This window comes from Macrobrachium nipponense, chromosome 22, assembly GCF_015104395.2.
Source record: "Macrobrachium nipponense isolate FS-2020 chromosome 22, ASM1510439v2, whole genome shotgun sequence".
Lineage (NCBI taxonomy): Eukaryota > Metazoa > Arthropoda > Malacostraca > Decapoda > Palaemonidae > Macrobrachium > Macrobrachium nipponense.
In genome coordinates this window covers 43,829,536-43,857,035 of record NC_087213.1, presented here as the reverse complement: position 1 = coordinate 43,857,035, position 27,500 = coordinate 43,829,536, and the positions used below count along the sequence as shown (strand labels likewise).

The window sequence follows — 27,500 nt, the reverse complement described above, 5'->3', positions numbered from 1 at the left end:
GGGCGGGGTAAGTCATAAGAAGGCGGCCTTTAAGCTCTTTCTAAGGCTCTGATTGGCTATAGGGCGTGGTCACACGAAATACGCGCTCACTGATTGGTGAGCAGGAGGGGCTGGCAAGCGGTGTGCGTGTGCGCAGCCCGCCTCCAGTTAGTGTGCGTTGAGCGTTGTAGTGAGTGAGGTTCTGCCGCTCCGCGTTTGTAGTGTCGAGTGATCAGTTGCAAGGTTGACCTTGATCATGCCGACCGTTTCCGGTAGCGGCGGAGAGGAGGTCGAGTCACAGGATGAGGTCAAGGTCTTTAAATATGAGGGAGATGAGGAGGAGAGTGAGAAGCGTTCCTCGGAAAACTTAACAGAAGACAAAAGCAGTCTCATCACAGAAACGGAAGAGGTACGAATGTTTACCCTCCAGAAGCCCAGTTCTACGCCGCCCTCGAGTGTTTCAAACAACGCCTTTTGGGCGGCCAGGGACTACTCTTTATATATTCTAATTATTTGGGATGTTCGTTTGTGTATATTAATTTCCAGATTTGTTGCTGTCACCAAAACCAGTGCTGCGACTTACGGCAGGTGGTGCCGATAACCACCCAAGTGTTCTTGTAGCCTAACTGGAAGTGATGAACAAAGTGCAGAATAGTTCGTATGCTAAAGCCAATGTTGAAGCAGTGATCCCAGATTAGTTTTGGAATCATCCAGTACCGTGCGTTGAATGCAGGTGATATGAGGATAATACCCAGTGTTTCAACTGCAAGAAGCGTCAGTTTTGACGGAAACCTTATGTGGTAATCTCTCCATAAGTAGGCCTAGCCTATTCAATGGTGTATTTTTTTGTTGGTGACGAAGTCTCTTCCGCAAGCGGATGTCCTGGGAAAAGTTATTACAAGTTTTTCTTTCTATTTTCAAGTTAAGTCGCGGCTGGTGTCGGACAAGTGCGCATCACAGCGGTCGATGATACAGGTGGCGCAACGGTCAGGCGGGCGCAAGTACCCCATATCACACACTTTCATTTTTATATTCCATCAGAAGTTAGGTATAATTGCCTAAGTATTTAGAGAAGGAAGGGTGTGCTTGGATCAATGTTTTGTACGCTAGGTAGCCTTTTACCGCAATATGGGATTCATTTCTGGTACGGTCGCCTTGATACCAACGGATATCAAAATGGTAGGACAAGTTTGGTTTTCATTATTTTCAGTGAGTTGAATTTTGGTTTTGGGGGTGTAGCTCGTTTCCGTCGTTTCATTTGGATGTCTTGGCAGAAATGTGCCCAAATCCATTGGCATTCCCATCTCAGAATGTGGTCTAGGTTTTAGCCGCCTGAGAGGTTAAGTGAATTTCATTACCAGGGAAGTAGCCGCATGCATGTGGAAAACGAGCACTGTTAAAGTTACACACACCAGCTAATAAGTTACAATTTGTAAAGGGGTTGCTGTTTTTGATGGATGGTTTTGCAGTTCACGAACTTAGTGGTTAGCATGGAGTGAATTCTCTAAATGTTAGCGTTACGAATTTATTTTCTGCTTAAGTATTTATTGCTGTGGTGGGCCTTTTGTATTCTTGAGAAGTTGGCGAATCTGAGATCACCAACAAACGTTATTTAGGAAGTTTGCCTTTGTTCTGTATTTTTTAACGTTTTCGTTGCCAACAGGCCAGCTCAAGAGAGTGAAGTTAAATATCGAGAGGCGGTAGTGTTTTAAATCTATGAGCATTGTATTTGGTTTTCTTCGTGGTCAGGAGGAATAACCATGAAGGCCTGCATTCCCATGTTGCGTGACGCGTACGCCGTGGAAATCGACCCAAGAAAATGGTCGATAACTCGTTTTGTCGATTTTATAATAAGAGCCCTCATCGTAGATTTGTTAAGTTAGAGGGGGGAGTAAAATGAGAGAGAGGGAGTAAAAAAAATAATAAAAAAAAAAAGTGTCAGGCACAATTTGCGGAGGAATGGAATGGGTTGGAGTCTCCTTGTCATTGAGGGAACTTTTTACGGGATTAGAAAAAATCAAATTGTTAACATCATTTGGTATTTTATTTCTAGGGAGGGAAGTGGGAGACGACTGAGAATCAGTTGTTTATCAGTGGTTTGGTCATAATCAATTTGTCCAATATTTCTGTTTTGTACGTAGAAGTGGGTTCCATGCATTTTTTGTCTCTGATTTGGTTAGAAATTTCTTTATTTGGTAAGATTAGGCCTATCCGCTTCGTATTCACGGTCGTTAGATCCAATACATCGTGTAATGGAAATTTTTCATTGGGAATGTAGCTTTTTAATGTCAGCTATTAACCACAGGTTCACCTACGGATGTGTTTTTTTACTAATAGAGTAGGCGTAGCTTCTGTATGTTTTTTACTCTTCTACCAGACGGAAGGTTAGAAAGCTGTGGGATTAGACCGTTTGAAAATCTATATCAAGTGACTTGCCTTGAAAATGGCATAATTTTATCAGTAGCTTAAATGTGTGCTTTCTGAAGGGTTGTCTTGAACTGTTTTATTGTGCTTCTCTAAGTAGCCAGGTTTTAGTGAATAGTGCTAATCAAGACTGTTTCAAGTTTATGATGATGCCTCCTTTAATGATAAAGCCGGAAGAGTTTTGGATTAATTTTTGTAATGTAATCAGCTGTTGTAGCTGTGTGTTTGTATTAACACATAGTTTACCTAATTTACAATATTGTGTATTTATATTATGCCATGTTTATTTTTTCGCCCAAGTATACTAACATGTATGCTTTCAATATGGAAATTGCGGAAGTAGTTTGAGTTCTTTTCACGCATATTTTTCATATAGCTTTCTAATCCGTGGTGTTAGTCGTCATGTACATTTTTATATATAGCAGTTCTGAAGACTGCTATCCTCCTTATTTTGATGTTGTAATAATAATACGACCGGAAAAGTAAGACCAAGCACACTTATATATGTGTTCATATAATGCTAAGCCTCACATGATTGTATTTGCCTTTGTTAGTCTTCTATTAGAGAAGGAGGGTCATTAGTCTGCAACTCATATTATCACAAGAATAATTTAGTATTTAGGCAAGTTTATTTATTTATATTATTTTTTAACATGTCCGGTAAGATAGCTATCGTTTTCCGTGAGTAAGAATGTGTTCAAATAAGAAAAGTTAAGCGCTCGCATTATGTAGCCATGAATTTTAACGTTTTGACCATTACGTTTGAAAATAGACCGATGAACCTGTTATGAAAAGTTGGCCTAGGTTTCAAGCGCCTTCCTCGCTGACGGTTTGGAGTAGCGGAAGTGAATCATTTTAAGGGTTAGCATTTAATTCCCTTATGTACCGCCTGATGTCATTGTGTTTTAAGCGGAAATCGGTTTACACGCCTATGATGTACCTTGTGAAAATTTCGGAATATACTTAACCCTGGGATTGAATGTTGAGAAATAAAATAATCCAGTGATTTTCAATGCTTGCGTTTGAATCGAAAGTTCCCGGACCCCTAAGAAACCTTTGGAAGTCGTTATTGTTAGGCTTACGTGGTAGTAAGGTTATCTCTAGTCTCGGGAATGAAACAACTTTATGAAAATTATTGTTCGCTGGATCAGGAGAAATGGCGCCCCGATGTGTCTATCGAATTCATCCACAGAGAAAAATATCGCGCTGATTATACTGACGATATCAGATTACCGGATAGGGTGTTTCCGCAAGCAGATCTTAATCTGCACACACGTGGTTTAAATGGTTTTTGCTGTTCCTTTACGTAAACGCGCAAGATAGCTATTTTGTGGTTGCTCTCCTTGATATTTGTCTTTTAATACTACAGGATGTTGTCTATTCAGTTATCACTCTGGCAGAACTTATCAGCCTATAGGATGATGTTTATTCAGTTATCACTCTGGCAGAACTTATCAGCTAAGTAGCAGGATTTTCTTCGTGCGTAGATCCACACACACACACACACAGTAAGTAATATGCGCTGGAAAATCTCAAACGATGTACGTGAGTCTTGTGTAAAGAAAGTATCGTGTGTGGGTACATTGAGGAATATAGGTGCGTGTCCGCTTGGTTGAATGAACTGTATTTCAAAAGAGTTATATGTTCTCCTTGCGACAGTGATGATCCGTGATCTCGACTGTAATGACATTGGTTTAGTATCTTGTTTTGTATTTGACTTAGGTGTGTGGTCAATGTCTCACTGAAAATCGCAATGATTATATATATATATATATATATATATATATATATATATATATATATATATATATATATTTCTCGCTGTCTTCACTACTTGCCGGAGTTTATGAGTTTTCAAATATAATAATACAAATTGTCGTAGGCTGCTTTGTCGTTGTTGTATATTATGTTTGTTCTACACAACGGCAGGTCTCTTGGTTTCTTGCATTACTTAGGCGGCCATATACACGGAAGATAATACCCTTGTATTTTTTGTGCGAATTTTGTCAACTAGCCATATGTTGCTTTTTGTGGCTTTCACCCACACATTAGAGAGAGCGCTTAATCTCTTTGTTATCTTTAATGTATTGTGAAGCTGTCTCCCGTACAATTTTAGGCAGTACAATGTACAGTCAATTAGTAATAGAGACTATGAGAGATCTTAAACCAAAAAGGGTATAACTGATTGTCTCCGTCTTCCTTGGCATTGGTGATCGTCTTGTGACAGACAGTTCAGGAGATTCCGAAGAACCTCCTTCTAGCGACGAGTTTCCTTTACCTTTTAAAACATCGCGAGTTACTTGTATCGTTCATAGCAGTTGACGCACCTGTAGTCATCAGTGGCCTTTCAAGGATCGTTTGTCGTAGCTGCATTGCAACAAAGGTTTTACACCTTTTATCAAGGGCAAGTGTTGAAAGGCAATCTTTTCGTGCAGTTGAACCCTGTTGAATAAATCCAAGTAAGGTTTGGGTTGATCTATGATATATATATATATATATATAATATATATATATATATATATATATATATATATATATATATAATGTGTATGTATAGACAAATTGGAGAAACGGAAAGGCGTTCTTTTTTCTCCTTTAATAATACGGCGACGTTTCATATAATTAAATGGATAAAGATAAAGGAACGCCTTTCCGTTTCTCCAGTTTGTCTTTGTTTGAGGATGTATATATATATATATATATATATATATATATATATATATATATATATATATAATATATATATATATATAATATATATATATGTATATATATATATATATATATATATATATATATAGTTATATATATTATATATATATATATATATATATATATATATATATATATATATATATCCTGAGATTTTTCTTTACCAAGTTTCTTCTTGATATGCGCACACGTGTTATAAGTGGATAATAACTTGTCTTTTACAGAATTGCGCGAGGCACCTACCTTGTTTTTGTTCATCTTAATATTTGTTTTTTGATAATGAAGAATAAGGTTTCATGAGACTGACCAATGGGGCTGTTCCATATACATAGTTTTATGATCGGCGGTGGAAGAGGAGGGGAGGTTACCTGGCGAAGTCGAATCACCCAAGTGATTCAGCGGTTACCATCTCCAGGAAATCTTAGTCTCGTAAGGTTTCCGGGGGATGGTAATTGCTCGGTTCGTCGTTTTATTTATTTATTTTTTTTTAACACAAAACTCCGTATTTATGATCATTGCCTGTTATATTTTCTAAGCCCTGTGAACAAAGAACAAATGTGTACAAAAGGTAGTGGTGAACTAGCGAGAATTAACAAAGGCATCCGGAGGCGCGTAGATAGGATTTATATTTGCCGTACCGTATGAGATTTGCGCATCCCAAGAATTGCATTTGAGTTAGTTATCATGCGGTTATTGTTTGATGAAAATAGCGTGGTGACTAGGGTGCTTTCCTTTGAAGATGTGCGTAATTAAACACTCTTAAGACAGGAAGATCTTGAGATCTTCAGTGCGTTAAGCTCAACTCTTGTTTTCATGTTGATCGTGGTTCTTGAACGCCCAGATCCAAAAATAAGCTTTATATTTATTTTATGCTGCTCTTCTCTCTCTCTCTCTCTCTCTCTCTCTCTCTCTCTCTCTCTCTATTTTTTTTCTTTTTAATCTTTGGTGGTCATTTATTTCTCGCCTCATTCTCGCACCCGAAAGTTCACAGTGCCTCAGCCTCAACCTGATATTTTGCTATTATTACTTGGAGAAAATTGCTGCTGCTTCTTATATATTGTACTAAACAGAGATGGCTATCGCGAAGATGAGGGAATAAATTTCTTGAACTTAATATGATCCGGTTTGCTTTGTCATGTTAGGTGAGGAAGGCAGTTTCACTTTGCAGCCGCATTTGGTTGGGTCTCGTGCTTTTTCAAATTGATTATATTATCTTACCGTTATTAGTATTCATGCGGATTTTGTTTTACATCGTTAGGAAACGGCCTCATCTGTTAGATATTCCACTGTTTTCGCGAGTTATTGCTTGATTACTGAATGACCCCCAAACCTGAATACTAGGTCCACAGGGATTCTTTTTTTTTTTTTTTTTTTTTCAAGATAAGTGATTAGAGTCGCCGCCACCATCAGCACGTGGCTCGCGAAGGTAGTCATTTTGCGTTTGTTCGGCGAAATTTGATTAGTACTAGAAATCTTAATTCATTTGTACCTTCTTTTTAAAATGTTACATTTTGCTTCGGATTTCATTCTTTGTGTCTTTCCTTAATGATAAGTCTGTTAATACTGCTTCAGTTTCGTACTTCCCTCGTGTGGCAGCGAGTCCAGTACTCGAAGAGGAGAGACAACTCCTTTGCATCGGTAGACTGGCGTAGGTACCTCTTGCAATGGGCTTCTCCGGAGGTGGTTCTCCGCTACGTCCGTCCCTGCGGCCTCGGTCATCTGCGTTGCTTTCATCCTGGTTTTCTTCGTCCATTCCTGTTGGTCCTTTGGCAGCCGCCTGTTCAGCTTCTTTAACTGCAGGTTTCTCTCATTTTCTTGTCGTTCACAAACAAACCGTTCTGGCAATAAATACAGGAGCCTAAAATAAAGTTTCTTTCATGAGTTAACGAGAAATATCTACATCTGACATCGCTGCTGAAGCTTTTAAGTTGCCTCTGGTTGGCTCATGTATTTTAGTACTGGAAAGTAAATGAATCAGGCCTTTATTCTATACCCACCAGCTATTGTATCATCAGGATGTGTATCCAAAAATAGGATCGCAGGATTCACCATCTCGTAGAAGTTAGTTAATCGCGACACATTTTAAAGATACAGGTGATGGATATTTAAAGAGAGCAAACAAAAAAAGAAAAATAATTATTATAAGAAATAATGTACTGATTATGGAAATGTGAGTCAGCAGTCGCTTTCAACTTCCATTGCACCGTATGAATAGCAATCTTCGTCAAACATGATCACTTGCTTGTGCCTCTATAAGGCCGTGTAGTCGAGAATACTACAACCAACCTCTTTTCCATTTCATGACCAATTTCATCTCTGGTTACTTTTAACTTTTCTCTAGTTCAGATCATGGTCTGCAGAGATTATTATTATTATTATTATTATTATTATTATTGTCATTATCATTATTATTATTATTATTATTATCGTTTCGGCTGCTCTAGTTTCATTTGATCCAGTCAGAGGAGAGTTTGGTTGTTAATGGGTAGTAATTGGACCATTACCCTCTTTTGATGTCTTCTTTTGATCGATATAGTGCTAATTACCGCTACCTCTGTTTACGGTCGTTCAAGATTTTATGACTAGTTAATGGCCTTGTAATAACTATTGTCCCAAACAACCCAAACAAGAAGTTTTGTTGTCTCTTTTACAAGAGATGATGACAGGGGAAGTAAAAAATTATGTTCCCGCCATGAACCGCTGTATTTTCACCAGTTATTTAATATTCGCATGATCAGGATCTCTCTCTCTCTCTCTCTCTCTCTCTCTCTCTCTCTCTCTCTCTCTCTCTCTCTCCTCTCTCTCTCTCTCTCTCTCTCTCTCTCAGTTTTATCCGTAATGGTTTGCAAGGACATGAGTAATGTGAGTAAATGAGACAAAGTAATTATTAATGGAGTAAAACGTATTCGTCGCATTTTTAATTTTCATTTATTTTCTAGTATCATATAGATACCGGTACATTAATATGCAACGCATTCAATTTTTGGTAGATTGTATTAAATTATTTCGGTAAAAGTCTAATTACATCTCCGATATCAATGTACAGAATACCGGTAATGATTAGAAGCAAGTCAAAACGGCATCATGTTGAGCACATGCTGGGAGAGTGGGAGTTCTTAGTGCAATGAGGCTCTCTCAATATGCGTGTTCTTCAGTTCTCTTCGATTTACACCTCGTGCTGGCTCTTGATCTTCAATCATTCAGAGCTTGGCCCATTGGCCTGCAGGATTCGGAGAGAGGGGCAGAATAAATCGTGTTTGGTCCCGTTATACTGGATACATCACTAGGAGCATTAGTCCTGCAGGTCTCGATGGTTGGTGTCGCCGTTGATAAACTTCAGGCTTTCGTTGTTAACTTGAGTATGTTAATCACGTTGATGTCGGAGGGATTTTCCACGTCTTAGACCCAATGGTTTCTATTTTCATTTGGCGAAAACTCTCACTTCCTGTTTTCTTGAGGCGTAAAAACCGCTTAAGATTATGCTATGGTGGAACTTGAGACGCTTATATGTCATTCAGTTCTAGTGCTTTTTATGTTGCGCAGATGTTGGAAATCGTACGAAAAAGAAAACTTTTTAATTTTTGATTGATGGTAAATGACTCTGGTAAAGTTCCTCTGCCATTTTCATGAAAATGTCGGCTCATGCCATATGATAAAAGGAAAATATTAGTAAGAGTTGTTTAAGAAAGATCTCTCTCTCTCTCTCTCTCTCTCTCTCTCTCTCTCTCTCTCTCTCTCTCTCTCTCTCTCTCTCTCATCGTTTATTCTCATTCAAGTTGTAATTTTTTTTTATCCACCGGTAGATTAAGAGTATATATATATATATTATATATATATATATATATATATATATATATATATTATATTTATATAGATATATGTATATATATATGTATATATATATATATATATATATATATATATAATTATATATATATATATTATATATATATATATGGTATATATATATGTATATATATATATATATATATATATATATACATATAGATACCTATATATATATATATATATATTAGATATATATATATATATATATATATACATTATATATATATATATATATATTTAGAGTATTCACTTAAATTTAAATCTGCAAATTTATTAAAATTGAAGCATTTGCAAGATTAGTGTCTTTCAGAAAATGTTAATTTTTATGGTTCATGCATTTTCATATTTATTATCCCTTTTTTTTCAACTGAAACTTTTGATGTCGTTTTATGCGCGTTTCCGTTAAATGTAATTTTTTAGTACAAAGAAGTCGACTTCTGTACTACAGGTTTCTTTTGGAGTATTGATCATTTGATCCTATATTCTGTCCTATATTCTGTATCAGTACATTAAAGGCCACCCCTTAATGACACTACCTGGCTTTGTAATGGTTTTCGTTGCCCAAGGGAGTTTCCTCTTAGAAAATGACGTAGATGATTTGATCATTTAATATTGGTGTGCGCATTTTTTCCTTTAGGTACGAATTTAACCCAGTGTTGCTTCTGTCTCCCGGAACCCCCCCCCCCCCTTCCTCCACCGCTGATCCCTGCATGTCGCTTGGCAATTAAATGCCAGGAATATCTTTTTACTGGTGAGTTTCATCGCGTGACCGAATTTATTAACTTGGTGACCCTTAATGTGGCTTAATCAGTATATGTGGGCTGGGACCATAAACAACTGCATTACTGGGTAATTTGTGGAGACTTCTATTAGTCTTTGGATTTTTAAGCCTTTGATTTCGGTATTCTGTCTGTGGGATTCAGTGATGGTTGTCTGCTTTTAAACGAAGTAATGAAGAAAGGCGGACTTTGGCACAAGCCTCTCCTGTGCGCAGTTAAGGTAAAGCTTTTGGGTTGTATAGCGGCATAAGGAAAAGTGCGCTGGTGCGCCCTTGCAAAGACGAAATATGGAGCACTCCCCTGAAGAAGATTTTGTTTTTCTTTCCTATAGTTTGTACTTTTGTAGCTGCTCTGGAGAAATCCTCGATCGGGGCCCTCCCACGCCTTTTGACATGACAGCCACGCAAAGCCAGCAGCTATGCCGCATCCCTCAGTGCGCATTATTTGGGGACCGAACTTCGCATTTGTACATCTGTACATGTGACTTTGGGAACCTTTCTTCCTTTTATGGTATCAGGAGGATTTCAAGTTCAGTTTGCATGCTTCTTTTTCCTACTAGTATTTTGAATAGTCCTGAGTATTAGTAGTTTGGCATTCAAGTTTTAAGATATTTTTGTTTTTGGGTGGATTTCAGTCCAAGCTATTCAAGTTTCTGTCACATTTCTAGGTAGGCAATATTTGATTTCCAGCATTTGTATGTACATTCTTTTACTCTCAAAGTTAGTCAGGCCGGCCCCATTGCCGTGTTGTGTTGATAATATCAATGTTTTTATGCTGGATCATTGGTATTGTTTTCTTATGTGCCAGAACACTACAGACAAGGAGGGGTTTTGTATGTCTGAGTGCTGATGTATATCTATTGGCAGATCGGAAGCTCCTTAGCACACCCACGTTTTGTATCGTGCCCTATTTGACTCATCTGGGAATCAAGGTGGCTGTTTTGGCATTTGCTCTTCCCAGGTGCTGCCTCGCTCTTAATGGTGACCGCATGGCCTGTGTTCGCGTACCTTAGGCTGCGGCATAGCCACTGTGTTTTGGCCTTGGGCGTTTTGAGTTCCATTGGTTGACGGAGTGTTATTATTATAAATATATACATTGTGCGAGTTTCTCAGTTTCATTATATACCAGTTATAATGACATGTTTGCAGTTCTGTTCATATTTTCACTCTTTCTGTTTTTGCAGACTAGTAACAGCAGTGATGATATGGAGAATTGTGGTTTTATCAAAATGGAACTGCCCTTATTATATATATGCGCTTCGTATAATTGTTAACTTCTATATATCAAAGGTAAACTTTGATGAATGTTCGAATAAGATCCATCCAGGCTTGTCTCTCAAAGAGATAAGACAATAGCGACTTGTCACTCAGTCAGATACCCGTCATATGAACCTTGTCAATCATCTTTGATTAAACTTGTGAAAAGGAGGCCAAAGATGGATTTAGTCATTTGTTGTATTTGGTGTTGGCTGGGATTTTGCGCTGTATAGTTTTTCACAGATCGATGTTTGTCTATACAAAAATGTATGATGTACCCGTGTGTTTATTCATCTATCGGCTGTTCTGAATTTGTAAAATTGTATTGTTGAGTGTTCTTATTCAAGTATAAACATGTGGTTTGTTTTTCATCAGATGTCCATTACACACATGCAACTAATTTGATTTTTTTTCCGGCTGAAGGGGACTTTCAGTGTCACAAGTAAGATCAGGCCAGTGGTTTTGAATTGATTGTACCTAATAGAGGTCGCCGTTGAACCTGAGGTGGTCGGTGCGTTATAGTGATATTTCGGATCCTCTGTGGATGAAACTTCTTAGGATTTGTTACTGGGCGAGCGCTAATGAGCACAACCCCCGAACGATTACTATTATGACAATTTTGGCGGTGATCCGAATTTGGGTAGAGATGCCATCTTATGCAAGAACATGGAAAGTGGGTTTTCTTGACTTTTTTGAAAATGTGAGCTGCGTTTGAACGGTTTCAGTTAATTTCTCTTTGAATAAACTCGCTATCATTATTTTAACAAGACTGGTAAAGTATTTTGTATGTTGCTAATGGCATTAACAAATAAACCAGCTTATACCTACTGTAGGTATGCGATGATATCACATTTCTTGAAGGATCTTCCTCCATCATAATTGACCATATTTTTATTTCCTTTTTAAATGGAAAACCTGGAAGAATAATGAGAGGCTCTTTGGTTATGAATTGGCGACTATGCTTCGTGGGTAGGTTTATCTCCCCATCTCTCATAGTAGGAGAAAGAAGAGAAGAGGTGGTCGGCTGTAGGAGGTAGAGTTGTTAGCTGAACTTTAACATTGTTTTGTTATTCATTGTGAAATGACTAACGATCATTTGGGTGGAGATGAAACAGAAGCGGTTTCCCGATGGCGGATGCTATCGACGCAGGTGTATATGTTAATGGGCTGGCATTGTATTCAACAACATGGTCGGAAAGCATGTTGCGATGTTATCGAGGAAGCGTATGACAGGAAGGCTAGTTAGCTATTAAACTGATAGCCAACAAGTGTACTTTGTCATTGGAAGGTACTACGGCAGGAATACAATCACCAATTAAGGTCGAGTAACGATCTAATCACCAATTCTATCGCTTGTTATCGCCAGCCACTCTTGAAATTACTCAGGCGAGTGCGCCCGCCATACCTGACCCGACTTTAGATGCAGACGCCTCCACTAAGCGGTAATTAGCAGTACTCACACGTGGCATGATGAAGCAACGACTTCACCTTTGTCATGAGAAGGGGCTACGTCGCCCTCCCCGGCTGCTACACAGGACAAACACCACCCACCGCTCCCTCCGTTCGGCTGTTCCTTCGTCAGCATTTTGTAGCAACGCTTCAACGATGTTTATCGTGTTCGGTGTGGGATGGATGGAAGGGTCGATGTTCTAGCAGACACAACCAGTGTGTTCCGTTGTGATCGGTCAAGGAGTATTTCCTTTGGTCCTAGGAACCTTTTATTATTATTATTATTTTCATTAATTGTGGAGGGTTTTGTTTGGGTGGGGCAGACAAACTCTCTCATTACTGCTGGTTAGTTAGTGTTTTAATTGGTAGGTTTGATGTGCCGCCTATGTGATCATTGAATTGAAAGTAGAGAATCCTAGTCGCAGCAGTTGTACTAAATACCTGCAATCCTGTTCTGAAGTGTAAAACAATTCTCCTCTCTCGCTCTCTCATCTCTCTCCTCGTCTCTCTCGTCTCTCTCTCTCGTCTCTCTCTCTCTCTCTATATATATATATATATATATATATATATATAGATATATACACACTTTGGATTTCTAGAATCTTGTTTAGCTATGTGTTGATTCTTCATTGGAGGCTGCTTCGTCTTATACTTGGTCGTTCACAGACGTGACGTCATTTGGCATTTTGTTTACATATGTGACGTCAGCATCTCTACCATGTTTGGAGTACCGCCCGTTGCTGCTGCCTGGAGATGGCATTGGGTTTTAGAGATCAGCTTGTTTAGTGTTATATAAATATTAGTCTTCAGATACTGCGATAGCTTGAAGGAAATGGTCGATTCTTGTTATGCATATATATATATATATATATATATATATATATATATATATATATATATATATATATATATATATTAATTCAGATTTATGTGTATGCATTTGTGTGATATTTGGAATGGTTACCGTATAGTATATATAGCTAGGTACCAGTAGATAACCTCACCTCTGTTAATTAGTCCTTGTATCGTCTGTTAAAACTTGAATCCTGGGACACTGATTGATAGCCGAAACCTGTCTCAAACCAGTCCTGGAGTATCATGATACATTGTTTATGTTTGTATGTTTGTGCGTGTTGTTGGTTGGTTGGTTAGCGATGCAGCAGCCATACAGATTGTCAGTTTCATCTCTGTAATCGGTATCTTAAATGGTAATTAATATATACATTAGCCTCTCTTATCCCCTTTGTCATTAATGGTTGTCGCTAGCATGCTGCCTCGGAAGAGTTGCTATGTTGTTTCTGGAGAAGAAATGAAGCAGCAGCAGGTGAACCCGACCAAGGCTGATGGGTTGGTGTCAGTTTCACCGCTAGTCATTTGTTAACAATCTAGATCGCGCCATATATTGTAAAGTAGTTGGAACCCCCTTCCTCGCAGGCCGGTGCTAAAACCACCCTGAAACACGATAGGAATGATTCCTATTACTGGAAGCTAATGTATAATACCCTCAAGATATACTAGTTGGTAGTCGTCAGCAGCAGGAGTGTCATGTTGCCCTAACCTCTATATGGTCACTTTCACGACACTGTGAGAGGCGCTCTGAGAGCGGTTTGCTTCATTGCCATTGAAGAAAATGAAGCTTTGCTCTCTTCCTTTAATCATTTAGCTGCAAAAGTGTGGTTAAAAATAACTTGAAAGTCAACACTTCTTTAGGGATCCGTGACTGTTGTAGCGTCTGGCTGGAGTCCTTCCTGTTGATCATGTTACCTGCATCGTAACGATGATATTTTTTCATTAAATATAGTGTGCTCAATGTTTTTTTATTAGTTTCTACCTCATTTGAATACCTTTCATTTCTGCCTCATTAGAACATTAGAATAGGCTTAAAAAGTGTTCATAATGGTAATCAGTGGAGGATATCAGCCTCTTGGGGACGTAGACTTTTGTTCATTTTAATTTATTTGTTTTAATTTTTATACAATCATTTGGATGTACCGAATTCGGTGATTTAAAATGATAATGGCCGTTAAGGTATGAGTTTATTAGCCCTAACATTCAGGTGAAGCTAAACTTAGAATCTCAGTTAACTCCATCATCATAAATGTGAATTGTTCTCTTCAAGGAACGTGTTGTTGCGTTCCCTTGTAATTTTTGGTATTGTATTTTCATGTGGTAAAGAAGCGGAAAGTTTCATGATATACTGACTGATACTGTATTTTAGCAAGAGAAGGACCCTGGATGTTGTTGTCCATATTGGGCACTAACCTCGCTCAGCCTTTAGGAAGTTAGATATCTCTTTTGTGTCAGTCTAATGTTCATTTTCTGATGTTCTGTTCATACCCCCAAGTGAAGTATAAAAAGGTTAGTCAGTTCTTTTTATTTCGTGACAGTTCCATTAGCATATTTATAGCCAGGACCTTTCGTATTTTATCATGATCGGCAGAACACATGTTCAAAGTGACTTAAGAAATTATGGCTAGGATGATATTTTGCAAGGTGGTGCTGAGTCGTCCTATTTTCTTTTGTTAAATGTCTGGTAGATTTTTTTTTCTTCCTACAAAAAGTCATAAATGATTGTGAATGGCCATTGAATCCTTTTTGGGGAATTTTCCATCGAAATTGTATCATAGTTTATGTTGAAAAAATTATGCACTGGTGAAATAGTTGGAAACTGAAGGTGAATAAGGGAGAATTTCATTGCAGTTTTACTCAGAATACATGACACCACGACAGAAAGGTCATGAAAAACCCTTCTCTTCTTTTTTTCTTTTTTCGGGTCAATCCATTTTGAGGAGGAGGCGTTAAATTAGATAGGTACTCTGGTACTGAGATGATGTATGGGATAATTGCATGAAGGTCTTGAGTCTGTTTTAGGAGTATGGGAGGTTGGGGTCGGGCGGGGAAAATAAGTGTGTGCTGTAACCGGCAGGATTCGAGGTAGAGTATGAGTGGCTAGCGTATAGGTATGTTTCAAGTGCCCACAAGGGATAAGGCTGAGGGCGGGTATGGGGTCGGCGGATATTGTGCCGGTGATAATGCAGTCCACATAGAAGTAGCTTTTCCTCACTTCTGCCACTTTAAGGCCTAAAACCAATCAAGATTAGAATAAGTAGAGTAGGTTTTACTTTTTCTATACGTACTGAATCGGTTTTGCTCACAACAGTTGATGTCAATTGTATTTAATGCGTTATAGCTATGAGGCTACCAGAGCTCGCATTAAAAAAAAAATTATTAAGGCTGAGCGAACACATTTCCTCTGAGGGGTGCTCAAATAAGATCGAGGAATTTTACATTGCAATCCCTTTTTCATGTAGAGGTCTTACGTTCCCGAGGCTCTTCTCTCGTTGAATGGCCCTGTCCCTCCCTTCTTCCCGTCGTCCCGCCCACCTTTCTTCCTGTCATTTCCACCAAGAGGAGAGGATCATCCTTTTCGTATTCTAGTCTCAAAAGAAATTCTTAGGAATGCCCTACTACCAAATTTATCGCCATTCTCTCGAAGCCCCTCGCTTGCGGGAGAAATTTTCGGGTTTCCTTTCTTCGTCCGTTCTTGTTAGCGTAAGGGTCGCCAAGCGGTTCGTACGCGTGATGGGTCCTTGCAAGGATGAGGGGTCTTCTGCTGGCGTCACTAAGATTCTTTGAAAGTCATTTTGAAATGAGTTAATTATTTATTTATTTATTTTCCCACTTACACATGTAAGAGGTTCTGACGTGATTTAAGATGACATTGGTCTGCAGGTGCGATCATTGCTGAGCTCTGAATTCTCTCCTATGGCTTTTTCGATGTTGTCGTCACTTCTTGTATTCGACGATTAAGCTACAGAGGCCTAAGCAGGACAGGTTTTTATCGATTGTCGTGTTTCTCTCGTTTGTTTTCGAAAATGTCAAGAACCAGCTTTCTAATTAATCATGTTTTCAAATCTATGTAGCTACACATATGGTTGGCTACATGCAAGGCGTATTATATTCTAATTTTCCACTTTATCATAACCTCCGGTGAATGAAAGGGACGTTGCTAATGGTACAAAAATCAATGCAACGAATACAGTATGCATGAGAGAGAGGGATTTGTGAACATATCGATACTTTTATTTGTATTTGATTGAAGTGACCGAGAAGTTTGCGTTGTCTTTGCAGTATTAAATGAGGTCAGGTTCTGGCACTCCCTGATATTCAGCACTTCCATAGTATATATATATACGTAGGGTGTAGAGGACAGCCAATCTGGATAATTGGGAAATTTGCTTTGACCGTCGCCTTCATTATTGCAAACAAGAAGCATCATCATTTTTTAAGCAGCGTTATTATCGTTGTTGTCATCTTTTAACTTGATGATGCCATATTTATTTTCAATGTTTCGTATGTTCGAATGGTGCGGTCGAGTTTGCAGCTGCCTTTACTTGGCGGTGAATTTATATTGATTTTAATAACTTATTGAGGATTTGTAACATTTCCATATGAATCGAAATAGAAATTTATATCCTTTTGTCTTTGTGATAGAAGGAAATTCTCTCTCTCTCTCTCTCTCTCTCTCTCTCTCTCTCTCTCTCTCTCTCTCTCTCTCTCTCTCTCTCTCTCTCTCTCTCTCTCCTCATGACACACGTATGTGAGGTGATAATGGGCAAGGGAGCTGGGTCATAACTTAACATGATTTGTGTAAAATGAGGTTGTAGTATTGGAGGTTAGCAGTAATGGGTCTTTGGAATTGGGGATGACGTTTCAAAAGAAGGTGGTAATGGCGGTGTGTGGGGTGGTAATGGCCGGGTTCTACAATTGGTGGGTGGGGGTTGGTTCAAGGGGGTAATGCGCTCTCCCTCTTCATATTCTTATTGCACCTCTTCCTCGCCTCTTCCATCGGTGTTCATCCAGTTCCCCTCTCGTCAACTTCCCACACCCTCCACTAACCCCCCTCCCCCCTCCCCCACCATCCCCACCGCCACCACCACCTATCTTGTTGCAGGGACAGCTTCAAGACTATGGAATAGAGAAAGAAGCTCGCATAAGTTGCAGGATTGTGATTAAGAGAGGGCTCATTTTTATTGAATGTGTTTCTTATTTATTGGAATATTTGGATCATTTTGTTAAACTTCTCTTTAGAAAAAGGATTAAGGCCCATTTTATTTATAACCACACCAGAAATTATTTTCTTTTTTATTTACTAAATAAATATTCTTGATGCGGAGTCTTACAAATTTGGTGTTTGTGAGCACTAAGCATTTCAGTATATTAACACCTTACCCATCCTCACCCCCACCCCCGTTTGATATATATATATATATATATATATATATATATATATATATATATATATATATATATATATATACATATATACATACACACGTACTTATACATATATTTTTTTCCTCCGCTTCTCACACTGTGATAGATGTTTGGTCATACATACACCTTCCTTAAATGCTTAACCCTTCCTCTAGTTTTTTTTATTCAACCGAAGGCCCTGCAAGTACATTCACTTTAACTCTCCCCCCCCCCCCCACCCCCCCCCCCCCCCACCCCCCCCCCCCCAACAAAACAAAACAAATCACCATGTAAGAACTTATTACTCCATTTCCAAAGCGGGACCACCATCTGTATTGTTGACTCCTCTACAATATTATATATATTATATATATATATATATATATATATATATATATATATTTTACACATATTTTTTCTGATAAACAAGCTATTGAGTTTGAGTATATATATATATATATATATATATATATATTATAATTATATATATATATATATATATATATATATATATATGAAAGACTTGGTGTAATGACATATAAACTCAGTCATTTAATTTTCTTTGTTGTGAGAAATATATAAATCACGGGTCAGTGATGTAGGTATATATCAGCATATTCTATTCAGGGCTTATCGTAAGCATGAGACTTCTTGCTTGCTTTAGCCATCGTCCACTCCCTCTCCCTCTCTCTCCTTCTCGTAATCGCAGAGTATTGGAGGGGGAGGGGGAGGGGGGAGATGCGAAGGAGTCATTGAGATTTTTGTGAGGCGGACCCTTTGTGTAATCGCTCATGAAACACTCGTGAATGATAACACGCCCGATAAGACGTTGCCGGTAAGACTGTGTAATCAAAGGGACGCCGACCTTATTATCTGATTATGATTATGAGGAGGAATCCGATACTCTTGTTTGATCTGCTCTCTCTCTCTCTCTCTCTCTCTCGTTATTATTCGATTGCTAATGATGCAATAACAACATTAGAACGACGACCTGCTAGTCATTTTTGTCTTCTTTTTCTAACTTGCGATTTTTGTCTCTGACCTTTAGTTGCCGGAAGTTATGCTTGGGTCTATTTATTTCTACTCAGAAAGCATATTATTTGGCGCTCCTTGTGGACAGCAATACGAAATTAAGGACGAAAATGATTTTTAATAACTTTGTTATTCATTTTTGCCGTTCTTCGGGGGTAGTTTTCATGGTTCTGTTTTAGTTACCAGGTTCTTAATTCAAGAGTGTATATATATATGTATATAATGTATGTATGTATATCTATATATATTCATTATATATAATATATATTAATATAAATATAATTATTATATAATATATTATATTAATATATATATTGTGTGTGTGTCTGTTTTTTTTAGGACTCCCTTCCACGAACAATCGCATTCCTCGGGTGGTGTGTATCGAGAAACTGTTTACCATAATTTGTTCGCAATTTGTACGATGATCTGAGAAGTACATGTTACTTGTGTTCGTACTGTGCTTAAGAGTAGTTTAGTGCATCCTATGTGCTTTGAGCTCTTTTTGAGACAAAACGGATTAGCTTTTCAGATTCGCTGAAAGCACGACTTACGAAGCCAATGAAGTTTTTGCTTCTGCTGCCTTTCGCTTTCAGTGGTCACAATGCTTTGATGTACTGTGGCAAATCGTCTTTCCGAAAGAACTCTCCGCGTCTTTGTGTGTGTAAGAAGGCGACCTTGTTGACAGATCACGTAGTATGCACTCGGACTTTGTACTGAGTCATCCTGTGCTCCGTTTGGCCCGTTTAGCGCTCCTCCTCCTCCTCTCGGCTACATCACATTGTTGAAGATTTCGCCATTCATTTTGTGCAAGGCGGCTTACTGGAGTCGCAGGCAGCGTTTATTTATTTATTTATTTGTTTATTTATTTTTATTCATGAATTTTCATCGGTTTCAATGAGACTGACCATTCCATTCCATTTGGTTCCTTTACCCGTAATCTTACAGTATGATGACCACTATATATCTCTGTTCATGTTATTCCCAGCAACTTTTAAATGCCACAGATGTGAACTGTCCTAGTGCTGTGGCAGGTAGATGTAGTTTGCTCGCCAGAAAACTGATTTTGTATCGGTTTGATATGTCGGTAGTATTTATAGTATTGATAATTAGGGGATTCACGAATGATTTTGAAAGAACGAAAGAACTGATTCGTTGTGTTGTTTGTTCCCACAGGACAAGAGCACCCATGTGCCTTCCTCTTCCTTCGCCAGCGCCTCGAAGCTCGATGGTCGCCTTCCAGAAGCCTCACCGTTCGGCCTCTTCGGTAAGTTGTCTTCCTTTTTTTTTTTGTCACCTACTGTTAGACTGTTATTATTGATTGTAAATGCTTTTTGCATGGTTGCTACTGGTAACGGTACTTTTGAGTCTTTAAAATTTGAATCCTTTGGTAAACGCCTCTCTCTCTCTCTCTCTCTCTTCTCTCTCTCTCTCGCTCTCTCTCATCTCGGATCCTCTCTCTCATCTCGTCATCTCTCTCTCTCTCTCTCTCTCTCTCTCTCTCTCTCCTCTCTCCCCAATAGTCAGCATACTGCCATGTGAAAAGAAGTGAAGCACATCTGAGTTACAGCTTCAAATACAAAAGCTGTTCATGTAACCCGGATTGTTATCTAATTCTGGTTCTTTTCGGGGATCCATTAAGAGTATCAAGTTACTTAACATATAAAGTTGACATGCACAAGACAAGCTGCAGTCACATTTTATGTCTTAATAATATCTTACGAATCATGTTAAAGACAGAGGATTCTGCGGTTTAGGAACTGGTCAGAGAAAATGTCCTCTTTATTTCTTACTTAGCTAAACTGAAATCAGTACCTCCAGTAATTAGACAGTAAAAGATAGGAATTGTGAAGTTGTTGCTTAATTTATTGATCTTTGTACGCTAGCCTTGTGATAATTTCATTGCCTTTAGTCTGGGCTTCCGTAATATATAACTTGACAGATGATAGCAGCAATTGTGAAATCCAATCATTGTATTTGTATTAGAAGAATATGATAGCCATGTTCAATACATTCACTTTTGTCAGTTGTCCAGAGTAGTCTTAAAACAGGTGAGCAAACTTGCATCACTGATGATATGCTTTTGACTCTGTCATTGAACAAGATCAATGTATCCAACGCGCAAGTCACAAGAGCGTGGAAGTTTCACTGTTTATTCATATTTACTGTTCACTGTTTTCGTGGAAGAACACAAGCATTCTTAAAAAAGAAAAACTTTTTCGGTGTTCTGAATGATTCAGTCGAATTGGTGAGGTAAGTGTAAGGATGGTTTTGCGTATTTAGGCGTGGAAAAACTTCTACAGCATAATGACGGACCGGTATATATTACACCTTTCCTCTTGAAATGTGATGGTCAATATTCTAATCCCCATGAAGTACTGCCTCAATGGTTGTACGTAAATCATTTCTAAATGTTGAAGCTTTCCAAGCTAATTCCCGTGAAATTTTAATGACTTTGAGCAATCATATATTACAGCGTATTTTGATGAAATCATGAACCGTGATGTAGTTTTGAAATGTATTTTGCATAACCTAACTTGTCTCGGCTGAGAATAGATATGAAGGCTGTGAGTCACATTGATTAACAGCAGCATGTTGCTTCGGGAGCAACTTGTGCAGCAAAATGAATGATGAGATTACGAAGTACAAAAACCAGCCAAGAATTTCGGTTGCAAAAGATGCTTGGTGTCTGTGCAGTAATTGCACACCGTGACGTTACTTTGCTGGTGGCGATTTTTCGCCGAACTGAACCTCGTAGGGTGCTAGTGCCGTAACTGTATAGCCACTACTAAGGCCTTTGCAGCGTCCCTTCGGCCCCTAGTTGCTGCAATCGCTTTCATTCCTTGCATTGTACCTCCGTTCATATCTTTCGTCCATATTGCTGTTCTTCCTCTCCTCTATAACAGTTATTTCATAGTGCAACTGCGAAGTTTTCTTCCTGTTAGACCTTTCAAGCTCTCAATTCCCTTTCCAGCGCTGAATGACCTCACAGGTCCCAGTGCTTGGCCTGTGGCCTAAACTCTACATTCCATTCCATTCTCCGAACTGAATGGCAGCGGTCATAGAATGCATTTCAAGAGACTGTCAGTCAGCTCGAGGAAATTGCGAAGCCCTTGCTCGAACAAATCAGGTGAATGAGAGTCATAGATCGATAAGACGAGAACCCTGCATAATGCAGAAACTGAGAGGCAAGTTCAACAGTGATCGAGTCTGGTCATTTTAGTACTTTAAAATATGGACTTTGATACCGGGCAGTAGCTAAGAACAGAATAGTTTTCGATCCACATTCTGTAATAGTTTTATGCATTGTATTTGATTTGTCCGTTGAAGAATTATAGTCCATTGCTAATAAACTTACCGCGCTTGACAAACGTCAATGCTTATAACTTACTGTATCATTTGTCAGGTTGCAACCGGGACATATTATGGAATGTACAGCGTCATTGTGATGCAATCAGTAACATTTATGATATTCTCTTGGTCGTTGTAAATGAACATCCACTAAGATTCATTTGTCGTCATATTCCAGTTAATTACTTCCTCTCCGATTGCCCCTCAACTTTGCGTACGAAAGATATTATTATTATTATTATTATTATTATTATTATTATTATTATTATTATTATTATTATTATTATTATTCAGTAGATTAAACCTATTGATATAGAATAAGCCCACAGCGACCATTGACTTGAAACTCAGGCTTCCAAAGAGTGTGGTGTTCATTAGGAATTGCCGGGAATACAGAAAGAAGAGATATCACTTATTAAAAAAGGAAAAAAATAAATTGATAAATAGATAAAAACGTCTCAAAATGCAAGAAGAATAGTGCTAGAGGGTAGTCATGCATTGCATTTTCGCTGGAACTTATGAAGCTCCAGTTGCAACAGTCCAACGACGTGAGGAAGAAAGGGCCTCTGGAACTGAGAAGTTGGACAGCGAAGTAGAGTGATGATGCTTGATGATGATGAGCTTTATCTTTCAGAAGTATCAGATACAAAGAACGTTCTTTGGCTCTTGTTTTCTTAACCATTTGAATGCTTAATACACAATTCTTAACGAAGGCTATAGAATAATAATAAAGTAGAATGGATAGAAGGAACTAGAGTCATCCTATTCATTTTAACTTTGGATGACTGCCTAGATGGGCAGTGTGTCGATTATTCAAGGTTGAGGCTGTATGAACTTTTCATGCCCTAAACACCAGACAAGAACGTATTGAATAAATTAGTTGAATTAAAAAGAGAGAAATGAGGCGTTTGCAGTTGATTGTTGTCAATTGTATCTTTTTGTAGACATCTTCACTAAAATCGTTTATGTCAAATTGAAAAGCTGAGAAGAGAGCGAATCATTGAGAGTGACAGAACGAATATAAAAAGTATTTCCACGGTTAGACTAAACGTTTTCGAGCTGCCTTCACGCTATGACTTGCACTTTTCTTCGCACATATTAGATACATATTGATTTAAATAGTAGATACAATAAGTATATTTTAAATAGTGCCACCCATATATAGCTTACATGTATGGGACTATAACATTTTGTTCTTCGTCGTGTGAGTGTGTATTATATATATGTATATATATGTGTATATATATATGTGTGTGTATGTATGATATATATATATATATATATATATATATATATATATATATATATATATATATATATATATATATATATATTATAACGTATGTGTGTGATTTATTTATTTATTTATGGAAGATCCAATGTCTTTTTTTCGTGTTCTCCGAATAAACATCAGTGCATTTAGAAAGCTGGCTTTAAAGCATCGGTCATCGCCAGACCAACTAAGGAAAATGGAGAAATTAGATTTGAAAATGATGAAGCATAATATTATGCTGTCAAGCACAGGGCCTGTGAAATGGTGAAATGACCGTTGATTTGTTTTTTGCGAAGCTCTTTCTGTACTACATCAGGACCGGTGGCATCGCCATCTCCCCCGCATATTTATTTGATTACCCTCTTCCCGAGCATTTACTAAAGGAAAATTATTTTGTTGTGGTCCGGATGACGTCAGCAAAACATGTTGGCTTTGATTGTTCTTGTTTCTTTTCTTTCTCATTTTTCGAACGGCTCTCCTTCACTTGGCTGTGTCAGTCTCCAGATATAACAAGCTTTTCATTTCCTTTTGGCGGGTTTGTCTTCTCAATACTAAACAGTACTTGTGTATTGTATGAAAACTTAATTTGGGGACCAGAACGATTGCTTCTACAAAAAGGACAAAGGACAAATAGCTATATCTAGCATACCATAACAAAACGCTTGCTTTAGTGCGAACTCTCACAAACTTATGAATCGGTTAGTGCACACACACAGTACTCTTCAAAATGAAAAATTTAACCCACATTAATGAATAATTTGTTTTGAGAGGAGGATCTGAAGGTAGTATTTCCAAAAAAATTTCGTTTCCAAATTATAATTGACGTTCCATGTCTTTTACGTGTTCTTTTGGCTGTCAAGGATAGGAGCTTGTTCATGTGATGACTGTTGAGGAGCAGTGAATGAAAAGCAGAGGAGATTAAGAAGAGAAATGCAATAGAACTGGCCTTTTTTCCTGTCAGTTCTCACGGATTCGTGTCGTCTTTTTGTGGCATTGGCAAGGGCCAGGAATCCGTTTAATTCCTTCCTAAACAATGGAGGCTTCTCTGTCCCATTTTATTGCCTCTTGCAACACGATGCTGAAGTGGCTCGTAATCCTCGCTTCTTGAGAACGAGCACATCTAATTAGTCATGGTGATTCTGACCTGCATTCAAAAGCAATTTTTATTCCTTAACGATTCTGTTGAGGAGCATTTGATCCATTTTCTTTTTCTGACTGCTTGCTCGCTTGCTTGCAGATTAGGTGTCTGTCGTCCATCTGGCCTTCGAGGGCAGTCTTTCAGAGATTAGTGTTGTGTGTGTATTTGCATTGATGAGCGAGTGTGTGTTTGTGCGTCGTGTGTCCCGAGGAGGCTGAGGAAAAGGCTGAGGCCGACCGCTAGTGGCCTTTTCCCAGCAATGGAACGCAGTCTGGAGGAACCGGGTGAGGAATGATGGAGTCTTGGCGGGGGACCCGTCTCCCTTTTTTGTATTATTGTTGTTATTAAGTGATCAAAATGTACGCGTGAACAGAACGTCAGTCCGCGGTGCATCTGCATTGTACGGGTTCTGTTGTCATTTTATCTCGTTCCTTATCCGCCTCAAGTAAGTTGGACAACTGGCCTGCAACACCAGTGTGGACGGTGAAAATGACACACACACACACACACACACACACACACACACACACACACACACACACACACACACAAAACCTTCGCCTCGGATTTTTTTTATTTTTCCAAAATTTTGCTATCCGTAAAAAGTTGTGGCGAGCTCTTTTTTTTTTTTTTTCTTTTTATCAGGAAAATTAAAGATAATAGTTTTTGACATGTATAACTGATTACCTTTGACAGGAAAGTTACAATCCGATTTGAACTTTTAAACAGTATTATCTGAGAGCTTTCAAATAAATCAGTTTTATACTTCAGTTGTTGGATTGATGTAGTTTGATATTACAGTGTCGGGACATTTTTCCATGATCATCAGTAGTGATTGATTATACTTTCAGCAGACTGAGAACTGCTCACAATGATAGATTTGGTTTGATTGTGGGAAAGTTTATGCTCTGACTCTTCCCCAGAGAACCCTTTAAAAAATGTGGCTTTTCATTTTCTATTTCTTCAGTTCAGTGCAGCTTCTGTGTCTTTCGTGATTTCCAGTTTTTGTTTTCTGTCAAAGAAAACTACTGAGATGCTGTTTGTCTGTCCGTCCGCTCTTTTTCTGTCCGCCCCCAGATCTTAAAAACTACTAAGGTAAGAAGGTTGTTAACTGGTATGTTGATCATCCACCCTCCAGTCATCAAACATATCAAATTGCAGCCCTCTAGCCTCGGTAGTTTTTTTTTTTTTTTAGGTTAAAATTAGCCATGATCGTGCCACTGGCATCGCTAAAGGGCCAACAACATAGGCCACCATCGGGTAGCGGCTGAGAGTTTCATACAGTATTTTACGGTGTACAGAAAACTCGATTGCGCTGAAGAAACTGAGGCGCCATTTTTACTTGTTCATATTAGTTTTCTAGAAAAGAAACGGTTTGCTGTCGAATGTTAAGTTTGGGAGGAGTGCCTACTTGTTGTTCTCCGAAGCCCTTCATTTCAAATAACAAATGTTATTGACATTTCCTCAGTATGATACTGTATAGGTGAGGTGAGGTTGGATCGTATTTCTTAAAATATACATATATATATGAGTGTCATGTAGCCTACGTTACCTTTGTATTTAGAACAAAAGTTATGGGTCACATTCAATGTAAGGTTTAATTCTTTTATGAATTTCACGTGTCGTTAAATGCATGAAAAGATTTGTGTTGGCCAACGTATTGTCACTCATCGGTGAAGAATTCATTATAATCTTAGACTTTTGTGGTCTTAATATCGGGTCGATTAACAAGATAAATCGTAGGTGCTCTTATACAAAGAAAGCTGTTAGTACTGGAACAAGTGCGTACGGTCTTTAATTAGCTATGCTGAATTCATAAGTTTTTATTATTTTATTTTTTATTTTTAGTAAGGCAGTTCCTTTATAAATCGGACATTGTAGAACACCTTATGAAATTGCTTAATGAAATGCGATCATTGGAAAGTGTAGATGGTGAGAGGCGTGGCACCAACTCCACAGCAGATCGACGTCACGTTAAGCATTCCCCGTAGGGCGGTAGTGCCGTCAGTGCACCTCATTCGGTGCAATGTAGGCATTACTTAATTAAGGTTCTTTGCAGCGTGCCTTCGGCCCCTAGCTGAAACCACTATTATTCATTTTACTGTACCTCCGTTCATATTCTCTACCATCTTTCTGCCCACCTTCTCCTGACAATTGTTTCGTTGTGCGAGTGCGAGGTTTTCCTCCTGTTACACCTTTCAAATCTTTTACTTTGAATTTCCTTTTCAGCGCTAAATGGCCTTAGTTGCCCCAGTGCTTGGCATAATGCCAAAAATCTATATAAATCAAATCACGTTAAATATTTGCCAGACAGTAATATGAACGCTCATTAGACCTAAGAGCAGTACATTTTTATTCTTGATTTTCCCTCAGGCTGTTGCTTTCGCTTGTAAAAGACTGCTTATACCTCGTCACAGCTGCGTATATGGTTCTGCTTTTTGAGATTCATGGCCGTTTGCTTTGCGCAGAAATAGATACGCATTGTGAAGCTGATGGTGAGGTTGTTATGACAGATACACTGTGAGAATCTTGTCATGGTGCTGATTTTGCCCGAATATTATTTGTGCGTTTGTACTTGTGCCGTCGGTTCGGTGTGGATGGGAGCCATGATGATCATATGCAAAACATGTTAAAACGCCCATGTGCGCTCACAGGAGCACTCGCTGCTAACCCCTTTTGGTGCGTATATAGCTTATGATTGGTCCATTAACCGGCCAATGAAATGGGAGCAGTGTTAACGTTAGAGCATCATTGTTTTTTGCATACATTTTTCGTTACTTCAAACGAATTATATAACTTTGCTGAAGCTCACTAAATAGCATTTATGAGTGTCATCGAGGGACGGAATCCGATTCCCCTAGTTGTTATGCTTTCTCTGGATAAGGGTCAAAATGGTACGCCCATGCCGCCCCATCGTCTTTCATTTTCACGGGTGTCACTTGTGCCTTTTTCATATGTAAACTCTTCTTTGCAGTTAGCGAATCAATTTCGCAGCTCCCGTCTGT

General features: G+C 38.5%; 1 protein-coding gene across 1 annotated transcript in view; it reads left to right on the top strand.

Annotated features, from left to right (window-relative positions):
- Nucleotides 1-154: 154 nt before the first annotated feature.
- The window catches only part of LOC135198615 (protein pangolin, isoforms A/H/I/S-like), a gene marked incomplete in the record, with an annotated part of 559,363 nt that continues 532,017 nt past the window's right edge, over nucleotides 155-27,500 (top strand). Inside the window, 2 exon segments of the mRNA XM_064226365.1 lie at nucleotides 155-388; nucleotides 19,910-20,000. Of these exon segments, the coding sequence (XP_064082435.1) occupies nucleotides 236-388; nucleotides 19,910-20,000 (244 nt within the window).